The sequence below is a fragment of the Papio anubis genome, chromosome 1, assembly GCF_008728515.1.
Source record: "Papio anubis isolate 15944 chromosome 1, Panubis1.0, whole genome shotgun sequence".
Lineage (NCBI taxonomy): Eukaryota > Metazoa > Chordata > Mammalia > Primates > Cercopithecidae > Papio > Papio anubis.
The window spans coordinates 45,049,529-45,060,528 of record NC_044976.1 but is presented as its reverse complement, the minus strand read 5'-3'; the positions used below and the strand labels follow the sequence as shown (position 1 = coordinate 45,060,528).

The following is an 11,000-nucleotide window of genomic DNA, read 5'->3' as shown; positions in this document are numbered from 1 at the left end:
GTTGGTCTTACACTGCTGGCCTCAAGCAATCCCCTGCCTCAGCGTCCCAAAGTGCTGGGACTGTAACCCCACCATGCCTGGTCCCTTGGCTAATTTTTTAACACAATGTCTCCCTCTGAAGGTGGGGCTGCCAATTCCTCCCACCTCAACTAAAACAGTGTTGAAATTCAGGGGCAGATAGGCCAGAGTACTTCCCAGCGGGGCAGGATCCATGAGGACTCTGGGGCAATTCTCCTGTCTCCCCATGTCTTAGATTCCCCACCTGTTTTATAAAGAGCTGGGACGGCCCTGGTTCTGTGATCTTGGAACTGATAAAGGCTCAACGTGCCTCTCCTTTGAGGTCAGAGTGTTTTCTGAGATCTGAAGCAGTGCACAGGTGCCTCTGCCACCCCCGTCCCCATCACCAGACAAGGCAGTGGGCTCAGGGAAGTGGAATGGCTGGCCCGAGCCCCATAGTGCAAGGTAGAAAACACGGCCCCAGGAGCTTCTGTCTTGGTGAGGGTGTGAGAGAGTCGCCCTCAGCCTTAGACTTTGAAAGGAGCCAGAAACACGTTTCATGGACAATTATTTTGGAGGCTCCTTCTAAAACTAAGTCAGTGGGGGATCAATTATGTGTGACAGAGACATGGGCTATGATTTGATGCCAATTAGAGGAATAATCAGATCTCATCCAGGCAGGAGGCACAGCAGATGCTGGCAGCAGCTCTGTGGCTGGGGAGTGCCCAGCTCCAGGGGCTTTCCTTCTGTGGGGGCCAGGAACACAGTCCAGGCCCATCTTTGTGCTGCAGTCACCCCTCTCTACAGACTCATGGTGAGCTGAAGCTCCGTTTAGGTGACCCTGGGCCTTCTCAGGCCCCCTTCTCCACATACAAGGAATGCCTCTCGCTAGAGACAGAGGTTCCCATGTGTCCACAGCCCTCCTGTTTGATGACTGGAGGTGGTCGTGCAGTCCAAGGCCTCTCCCTGAACTCTGTCCTTGTGTCCAGAAGACTAGCTCAGCTCCCTCCCAGCCACAGCATTCTGGGGAGCTCACTCCTGGAACCTGCCCTCAAGGGGCTGTCAGTCTACAGAAGAGATAGAACAAGAACAGGGCAGCCATGGAGGCAGGTGGAGGGACGAGAAGTTGAGCCTGGTGACATGAGACTGCATATGCGGTGCAGAGAGGGGGCATCCAAAGAGACACCAGGGAGGCTGGTGACGGGACTCTGAGCAGGATTATGGGACCCTAGGAATTGTGCCCAGGTGCAGGACCAGGCTGGGGCATATTCTGGGATTGGGAAGGCCCCGATCCATAAAGAGTCAAATAATGCAATGAATGATGAAGGCTGGAATTAGGGGCTGGGGCAGGGCTCAGGGCTGGGCTGGGTTGGTGACCACTGCCCAGCCTTGGGTTGGGGGATCCTGCAAGTAGCTCAGACGGGCTGGGTGCAGATGCTCAGTTCAGCGGGTGGGAAGGCACCAACCATGACCCAGCCCCTACCAAGTCCTCTTCCCTACCCTACCCCTTAGGTGTTTTCCTCCTGCCCACACCAGTGCCACCACTGCTCTTCCCTGTCACTCCCAGTCAGGGATCCCCAAGGTGGCTAGAAGGGTTCACCCTCCATTCCACTGGCCACTAAAAGGGGGGTGGGTACCAAGCCCACACCTGAGGACAAGGAAGTCCCGTGAGATCAAGCTTCAAACTAGAATGCCCTCAGCCCTGCCTGGGAGCCCAGAGGTGAACAGGATAGGGATGTGATGGGCAGGGGTAGGGAGCAGACTTGGAGAGATGCCTCTCCCTGCCTGCTTTCTGTCCCAGGTGCAGTTCCTGTCTCTTGAGCCTCCTGCCGTGTGTCTATCTCAGACTCCAAGCAGAGACCCCAGGTGCACCTCCAGGCCAAAGGGCAGAGCACAGCAGAGTGGGCCTTGAGTATGTGACCAGGAGTCTCCTCACATCCCTGGCTTCTGAATGACATGCAAAGTCACCAGCTCATTCTTCTCCCTCAGGAACCAGCAGTGGAACCTGGGCTGACTGCCTGCTGGGCCCTGGGACCCAGACAGCCGCTCACATTGCAACCTCATGAATAACTCAGCACCTCCCTGCTGCCTACATCTCTGAGGAGCCTGTGGCCCCTGGACCAACTCCCCCTTCACCCCGCCTCTCATTGCTTTAAATTTTCATAGGCTGAGGCCCAGTGGCAAGTGAGTGGCTCTAGGAAGATGGGGCAGGATGTCCTGGGCAGGGGAGCTTGAACTCTCCTGGGTGGAAGCTGGCAGGGAAGGATCCTATGGAGCAGGCCCAGCTCCCTAGAACTCTGGCAGCCAAAGCAGAAATGTAGCCAGACAGGAGTCCCAAGGGTGGGCTTCAGCTTCAGAGGGCTTTAAGAGAGGAAGAGTAAGCTGGGTGACCTGGTACAGATCCCTGGTCAAGGTGGGACTGGGGGGCCCCTAGTGGAGCAGTGGGATAGGACTTCAGATAAATCCCAGGGTTCCCCGCCCATAATCTTACTGCCCAGAAACTCCCACCCTGAAGTTGGAGCGCCAACAAGGGGACATCCAAGAGCCCAGAAACTTCCAGGATTTTTCTGGGTCCAGACTGCACCTGCTGGAGGCAGTGCCCCTGTGGGCCTGCATGGACATCCCCATCAGCAGCAGAGATTTCCACTGCCTGCAGCTGGCCTGCGTGGCTCTCGGGCTGGTGGCTGGCAGCGTCATCATCGGCATCTCCGTATCCAAGGCTGCAGCTGCCATGGGCGGTGTCTTTATCGGCGCTGCTGTTCTGGGTGAGCAGGGGCTGGGTTAGGATAAGGAGGGGAGATTCTGGAGGTGGGGGCAGGGGCATGGTCAGGTAAACAAGGAACAGGGAAGGGCTGGGTCAGCAGGAATCAGTTGGGGAGAATGGAAGCTAGAGGTGTGAGCAAGACCGCCATCAGGGGCACAGGTGGGAGAGGAAGGATGCGCTGGGGCTCCTTCCAGCCACGGGGAGGAGACAAGAAGGGGAGCTGGCTGTCACACTCCTTTCTGGCTGCTCCCACTGGCTCTCCAGCCCCAAGTTCTAGGCTCTTGGATTTGTGGTGGGATTCATCAGCCTATCTGGGCAGAACAGGGGGTTGATGGTGGCAGGTAAAAGGACAGAGCTCCTGAGGACTCTGAGCCAAGACAGGCTCCAGCTCAGAAAAAGGGTTTCCTCTTCTTTCCCTGTTTGCCTCCACAGCAGCTGTGTCCATCTATCTGTCTGTGTGGGCGAGGCACACTGATGGCCCCTCAGTGATGCTGAATGCCATCCCTTACCCCACCCCTCCCTCCCAGGCCAAAAGCAGGACCAGAAGCACCAGGCTAGGGGACTTTGGGTGTCTACACCTGCAGGTTCTGGCACAGATGCTCATCGGGGGATGGAGTCGGGGCAGGCAAGGCAGGACTGGCTCTGCTGCTCCTGCTCCCCAGGTCTGGGTAGAGAGCAGCATGCTGAGGACAAGCGCCCAGTCTGGCCCTGGGGGCCCTGGGGGAGCATGGGGACGGCAGAGAGGCAGTGGTGCTGTCAGCCAGGCTCATTCCAGCAACCTGCTCTTCACCTAGGCACGGTGGAGCCAGGCAGCTGGGGCCTTCACAGACTGTAGCCCCTTCCCCAGACAGGCACTGCCCCCCACAATCCAGATGCACACACCCACGGGCTCACATTTACACACTCACAGTCCCAACTCTGCACACTGTGCTCCTCCTGTGCACACCCATGTCTCACAAACCACCCCTCAGGCTCCCAGCCCACCCACAGCCTCAACATTCACCAGACCCTCCCCATCACAGAACCCCCTGTGTCTCTTCTCAGGGTTCCTCATCTTGGCCTACCCCTTCCTGAAGGCTCGGTTCAACCTGGACCACATCCTGCCTACCATAGGTGAGGCCTCTCCCTGACCCCAGCAGACCCCTCTGCCAAGGACTGTTCCAGACCCTTTGTGTGTTCGTCTGTGATCCACTGTGCGGCTGGGCTGAGCCCATATATGAGACCGCTCTAGTTGTCTGTGTTAGAGCTGCTGTGTGTGTGTGTGTGTGTGTGTTGTGCAGGCGTTGCCATGACTACAGCACAGCAGAATCCAGCCCGGTGCCTGCAACAAAGGTGCCTGAACCAGCTCAGAGCCGGGAAGTCCATCTCCCTTGAGAGATTTTATGACTCCCCAAAGCGTCCAACATCTCTAAATAACTCCCTCTTCATCCCTGAGCCCCCATGAAAGATCCTCTATTTCCCCTAAGACCCCATGGCTTCTGCATAGCTCCCACCTCATTTCAGCTCCCCAAATACAGGCTGCCATCTCCACCAATCCTATGGGGCTTTCCATGGCCCCAGTTCTCCCCAGGACCTCACTTCCCTAAAAGATCTGCCATTTTCTCCTTCAAGGGCCCAGTTCTTTTTCTCCTGCCCAAATCAGCCCAGATCATGTGAGACCTCAAGGAATGCAGTGGAGCAAAGACAGCATCAGGGATGGAAACTAGACAGCAAGAAGGACTTCCCTTCCCAACCTGGGCTTGATTTGGGGAATGGCTCAGTAACCAGGGAGGGCTTGGGGTGTTCTCATCCTGCAGGAAGCCTAAGAATCCATCCCCATCCAGGGCCAGACCATGGAGAAGGAAGATCCAGCACCAATGGCAACAAGGAAGGTAAGTTTCAGAAATTCCCAAGTCCATCTTTCTTTTTTGAGACAGAGTTTTGCTCTTGTTGCCCAGGCTGGCGTGCAATGTCACAATCTCAGCTCACTGTAACCTCTGCCTCCCGGGTTCAAGCGATTCTCTTGCCTCAGCCTCCCAAGTAGCTGGGATTATAGGCATGTGCCACCACACCTGGCTAATTTTTGTATTTGTAGTAGAGACGGGGTTTCTCCATGTTGGTCAGGCTGGTCTTGAACTCCCGACCTCAGGTGATCCACCCGCCTCAGCCTCCTAAAGTGCTGGGATTACAGGCGTGAGCCACCGCACCCAGCCTGAGTCTGTCTTTCATCTCCCCTCCCTGACTGAGCAGCTCTGTGGGGCCTGGGAGCCTTGAGCGGCGTCCTGAAAGGGCTTCGTCAGTGCAGGGGGATGGTACTGCTGGCAGTTTCCCCATGTGCGCAGTCAGACCCTTGCTGCTCCAAGCTGAACTGATCTTCTCTTGCTTATCCTGAGGGCTTCTGTCTTGCCCAGCATGGACACTGGGATGAGGGCACCTCCCTGCTGCTTCCCCTCCCTCCCCTCCCCCTCCCCCAGGTCCCATGCCTCAATTTATTTTCCCACTCCCCTCTCCCAACTCCCCCAGGGTCAGAGGAGCTCAAAGGAACCCAAGGCTGGGGTGCCCAGTGCCCAGGGCAGAGCTGGGATAGAATGGGGAGGGGTGGATGTGCCAGGGGACAGTTTCAGCCCAGTTTAAAGAGGCACCCATGCATACCAGCTTTGGGTACTAGTTTTAACCACCCCAGTTTAAAGTTCGTACCCCAAACTGGGCATCTCCTTGTTCCTCCACCCCACACCTGGAAAAATTCCAGGGCAGGAGTTTCTCAATGATGGCCCCAGCCCAGTCTCTGCTACCAGTGGCAGGATGGCTAATACTCAGCAAAAGGACCCATTCCAGACACTGCTCTGAGCCATGTTCATCTATTATTCACTCTTTTAAGTCTCACAACAACCACATGAGGGCGGTACTGTCATTAGTTTCATTTTACATATGGGGTAACCGAGGCACAGGGAGATTAAATGACATGCCCAAGACCACACAGCCAGGAAGTTCTGCAGCCGAAGCTCAAACCAGGCAGTGGGCTCCAGGGTCCTGCCTCTACCCCCAGCCCATGCTGCTGTCCTCTTCAAAGCCATCCTGACTGGAGGTACCTCTTTAAACTGGGCTGAAGCTGTCACCTGGGATGTTCCCCTCTCCCCATTCTATCCCAGCTTTGCCTAGGTTCACTGGGCACCCCCGCCTTGGGTCCCTTTGAGTTCCTCTGACCTTGACAATTCCATGGGCACCTGTCTACTGAGGCAGTTCTTGTCCCTGGTCTCTCCCCCAGGAGCCCGCAGCAGCCTGTCTACCGTGAGCAGGACCCTGGAGAAGCTGAAGCCAGGGACCCGGGGGGCTGAGGAATGCTGAGGCAAAGTCTGAGGGGCTGCCCCTTCCCTGCCCTCCCGTCCTGCCTGCTGCCCCATCTCAGTGCCCTCCTGCGTTAGAAAACCCGAACTGGAGACACGCCAGGCCCTGCAGACCCCAGAGCAGCTGGGAACAGCGTCTGGAATGGAGCCTTTTGCACTCGCCTGGCCAAGGCTCTCGAAAATGGATTCCACTGGTGTGGGCTGGGGCCTGGAGCAAGGTGTTGCTGGATGCCCCCACAGGGTTCCCGTGTTTCAGGCTCCTGCCCTGACCTTTCTTTCTGGACTACAGCTCAGCTTTGTTGCCTGTTCGATCTACTAATTGGTTTCTCTGGAATTTGGGGTCCAAGGCCCTGACTATGACCAGGATGCCCCAGTCCCTTGCTCTAACCTGGCTTCAGAAGTGAACCACAGGCCCACAAGAACCACAGACAAGGACCCTCCACCCCCACGGTCTAGCCCAGGAGCTCTAGAGCTCACTAGCCCAATAGAGGGGCTAGACAAGATTCTTTTTCAAATATCAAATCTCCTGGCAGTTCCTCAGGGGCAGGCTCTGAGCAGCAGCAAATCAGATGGGGGATTCTGGGGGGCTCACAAAGGCACAGGTACAAACAACCTTGCCTGGGGGTCAGAGGAGGCGACTTCTCAGCTGAGCCCGGCCCTGTGACCCCTGGTGTCTAACTCCACCACTCAAGACTTTTTGTGATCTGACTTCTCTCTTCCCCCGATCTTCTCACTGCTCCCTGAAGAAGCGAAACATATTCCTGTCTCCAAGTTTTGCCCTGTGTTCTCCAGGGCCCTCCCTGCTTCTCTCTGCCTATCAGACTCCCCACTTTTAAAGGCCCCATTCAAAAAATCTCCTACCCACGTGCTCTCCTCATTCTCTTCTGCCAATGTCTCTGTCTTGCTGCCACCTTTCAGGCAGGGCTGAAGTCTTCCTTTTCACAAAACAACTATTAAGCCAACTTAAGTCTACTGAACATTGCCCCTGCTCTAGTGCCTAGCACCAGACCAGTAGGTGCTTAATAAATGCCAACGGCTTCAATTTAATGTAAAAACAATTCCCTAGGCTTTCCCCGGGAAGCCACTTCAAAGTCCCATCTACCATGGGTAGAGCAAGTGTGGAGCAAGGAGGCCCAGGTGTGGCCTCACAGAAAACCCTGCTCCTCCCTCCACACCTGCACCCTCCAGGCAGAGTTGTGTGACCTCTACAGAGACGCCCTGTCCATATGGCCTCTGGCCTGCTTTAGTGAGCAGAAGACAAGCTAGAAATAGTGTCCTTCTCCCAGGATCAGTGGAGGTGGCACTTCCTCTTAGACGCCTCCCCTGACTTTACTGTGCTTCCCAGCCCCAGGGTTTCCCTCCTTCACAGCCCAATCACTCTGAGTGGCCTTTTTCTGTTTCCCCTCCTGAGAGTGGGAGCAGAGGGCCAGGCACCCAGAAGACACCCCAGTGGATGTGGGAAAACCGAAGTTTTCTGAAGCAGCAGAGTCCATCTCAGATGGGAAAGCTGAGGCCCCACTGGAAAAAGGACTCATCGAGTCCCATGGTGAAAGGTCACGGGGCCAGGCCTGCAGCCAGGTCTATCTCTCCCTATCCAAGGCTCTATCTTCTGCTGTCCTCTGCACGGGCGGCAGGGATCAGCTCTCTGACCACAGTGTGACAGACCTCCACGAAGGGGCTGCCTTCCACAAATGCTGGCCAGGTGTAGAGACTTCGGTTCCTTCAGCTGAGAGAAGCAACTTTCTCTCCTTGAATTTCTCTCCTCTCCACCCAATTGCTGCCTATTCCCTGCCCCTTCTCTTTTCCTTCATTATCCTCAACAATAGCTCAGGCTGCTGGTCCCTACTCAATCAATGAGGAGGTGACCCTTCCTCCTATCCATCTTTTCGATCCTCACCTCAGTGCCCTAGAGATGCCCCAGGGTGGAGGGGATGGGAGTGGGGGATGTGGAGCCTGAGCTGTGGAGAGGGTGGTTCCCTACCCCCTGCCCATCAACCCCTCTCAGCCAAGCTCTCCCCAGGATGGGGCTACGGAATCCCCAGTGCCTGGCGGGGCCAGGCACAGACAGATGCTGGGGGCCAGGTGCAGTAAATCAAGGAATGAAAACATACAACAGCAAGAGCTATGTCCACCAGGGAAGAACTGGGTGAGGCTTCAAAGGACCCTTAAACTGAGTGGACATTCTTGAGCCTGGTCCTCTAGTTCCTCTTTTTCCTTGCTGTGGGCTTCCTGAAACATGTTCCCTCCAGCCCAGGTGAATGTCCCAATACATTTTCCTCAAGTACATCCCCAGCCTCAACCTCCCCACTCCCATAGTCACAGGAATAGTCAATGTGGAGACATGTGGCTTCTCCCCCTCACACTTTGAGAAAAGGTGAGGTCAGGCCCAGCTGGCATGGGTAGTACGGTAGCATTAGGGAGAAGTAGAACCCTCCAATGTTTCAGCATGGGACAGGGGCGTGGACAGGGACAGGTCTTTGAACCAAGCTCTTCCAGTAGTCTGTTCAAGAAAAGAAATTGGTTCTTTCCAATAGCCATTCTCACACCAGGACTGTGACTATGACTGTGCCTGGCCCTGGGCTGGGTGCTGAGAACACACAAGTGACCCAAAGGTGGAGAGTGCTTGGTCCAAGCAGCTTCCTTGAAGTCGCATGCCTGCTGGGCCAACCTGGAAGAGGACTGCCTAGGCTGGGGCTGGAGTTTGGAGATAAGACTCACATCCTGGTTCCCAGGGGCTGGGGCAAGAGGCTGTGGGGCCTTGAGCCTGGCTTTCCCCGGATGCAAAGGGAGGATACGGTAGCCCTTCCCCACAGGGCCACTGTCAGCATGAAGGCTGCAGTAGGGTTTATGAATGGATAAGTGAATGAATGAAGGCAGAGGTTGGAGAGATGTTCTTTCAGCTGAACTCCTCCAGGGTCTGAAAAGTCAGCACCTCAGTCTTCCCTCCCACACAACCCAGCCTGGAGGTGGGCCTGCTGCCCAGCACTCCCTCCCCAGCCCTCAAACCAAAAAGCTCCTACACACACCACCAGGAGACAGAGTCACCCGCTAGACAGGCTCGTGGCCACACCCCTTTCTAGGGTGCAGGATTGGTGGTTGATTGGAAGGGATGCTGGAAACAAGCCCATCCCCGGAAAAATTCCACCTCTCCCCCGCCCCACAGCTCCAGCCCGCTCCTGCAAAGGTGGAGAATCTATTTGAAGTTGAAGGCAGAGCCACTTCGACTTGTACCCGTGCCCTAGAGTGAGTTGCAATATATCCGTGCCTGGCTCTCGGAAAGTGCGGACGAGACGGTGTGGGTGGGCTAGGAGTTGTTTGCAAGGGTGCTTGCAGACCGCGAAGCCTGGAGGAGAAGGGGAGGACGGAACGGAGTGGAGAGGGGAGGTGTATGGTAAGAACCCCGCTCGCCCAGGGTTGAAGGGGAGCTGAGGGTCGGCGGCCAACGCTTGGAGGAGAGGGGCTCCGGGTGGCGGGAGGCGGCTGGGGACCTGCACAGGCCAGCGCGCTGGCCCCTCCCAGTCCACCGCCGCCGCTGCGGGGGCTGCGCCAGGGGAGCCGAGCCGAGTGGGAGCGGGTCTGCGCGTCTCTGCCCTGCGCGCACCGGCTAGGGGTCCAGGACGGGGTGCCCTCTCCCATCCACCTGCTGATCCAGAGTCTCCAAGCTGCTCGGTCCAGGACCACCCCCCGGCCCGCCCGGAAACCCAGCCGCGTGGGAGAGGGCGACCCCACCTCCAACCCCCGTGCTGTGCGCCGGCCCAGGCCCTAGAAGCCAGCGGACGGCGGAGGGGGTGCCCGGCCTCTCTCCTGGCTGTCCTGCGCTCGAGGGATCCTTCCTTCCTGCTGACCCAGGGTGCTCAGGGGTCAGCCGGGTCAGGCCCGCAGGGAAGTGTCCACGGACCGGCTCAGGCAGCTCAGGCTGGCGGGAGGGGGCTGAGGAGGGGACACTTACTGGAACGGGGAAGAGACTCCATCCAGCCTGAGCTCCAGGGGACAGGAGTAGTGCCCGGAGAAGCGGTCAAAAACCTGTAGCCGTGAGAGGACAGGGCTGAGAAAGACAGAGACGGATGCAGGAGAAGGGGAGACACTCCACAGGCACTGGCGGCTCCGGGGCTTCCTCTGCTCCACTCTGACCCCACCCTGCTCTGAACTGGGTAGGACTCTGCCCTAGAATCTCACCTGTCCCCTCCATGTCCTCCCCAAAGCTCAAAGTGAGGAGGGGATGGGAGAGAAGAGAGCACAGAGCAACTTCAAATCCAAGAGACAGGAGAAGCCAGGAGGGCAGAAAACGAGCCCCTCTGACCAATGTCTCCCCCCACCATTTACTTAACCAACATTCACTGGGCCATTTATCTAACCCATATTCACCTGGGGAGAGGCAGGCACCCAAACAAGGTGGACATAATCTTGGCCCTCAAGGAAGATGGCTAGGGCCTGCAGACCTGGATACAGGAGTCATGGCACCATGAGGGTATCAGGAGTTTAGGAGCCCTGATTTGCAGAGTTTCGGAAATCTGAAAGAAGGAAGGAAGGAAGCAGCATCCCAGCTGCACTCTGAAGGTAGAGCTGGGGTCAGCCAAGGGAAGAGCAAGTAGGCTCGTGGCTCAGGCACAGCGAGCTCACACACCTGGTGAGGTCAGCCCGCAAGAGCAAAATCAAGGCAGGGATGAGGAGGGTGGCAGGGCTGGGCAGCAGCTGTGAGGATCCTAGGAGGAGAGATGGGGCAGTGATGAGACTAGAGAGGAAGGGATGGATTCCGGGACACTTGGAGGGGAGAGTCTGCAGGGCTTAGAGATAGATGGCAAATGTGTGGAGGGAAGCCTGGGGAGAGAGGAGCTGAGGATGAAGCCCAGGTTTTCTGGCTGGGTCTGTGGGCTGTGTAGGTGAAGATGAAATTGAGGGAACTGTATCCCAGGGGA

General features: G+C 56.9%; 1 protein-coding gene across 2 annotated transcripts; it reads left to right on the top strand.

Annotated features, from left to right (window-relative positions):
• Window positions 1-1,425: 1,425 nt before the first annotated feature.
• On the top strand, window positions 1,426-9,825 carry KNCN (kinocilin). Of its 2 annotated transcripts, XM_009207818.4 has the most exons (4): window positions 1,426-2,762; window positions 3,806-3,874; window positions 4,558-4,632; window positions 6,006-9,825. In XM_009207818.4, exons 1-4 carry the CDS (start codon window positions 2,612-2,614, stop codon window positions 6,083-6,085), a joined length of 375 nt encoding a protein of 124 aa, XP_009206082.1. In that variant the 5' UTR covers window positions 1,426-2,611; the 3' UTR covers window positions 6,086-9,825. The 2 variants fall into 2 exon arrangements, with proteins under 2 accessions (XP_009206082.1, XP_021796851.1); XM_021941159.2 differs by lacking the exon at window positions 1,426-2,762 and having other exon boundaries at window positions 3,526-3,874.
• Window positions 9,826-11,000: the final 1,175 nt, after the last annotated feature.

Excerpts from the sequence above, each read along its gene's own strand:
- KNCN (XM_021941159.2), top strand. The coding sequence starts at position 3,634 with ATGCACACACCCACGGGCTCACATTTACACACTCACAGTCCCAACTCT. Across the intron at positions 3,875-4,557 it reads CCACATCCTGCCTACCATAG|GAAGCCTAAGAATCCATCCC; the intron begins GTGAGGCCTCTC and ends CTCATCCTGCAG. Across the intron at positions 4,633-6,005 it reads CACCAATGGCAACAAGGAAG|GAGCCCGCAGCAGCCTGTCT; the intron begins GTAAGTTTCAGA and ends TCTCTCCCCCAG.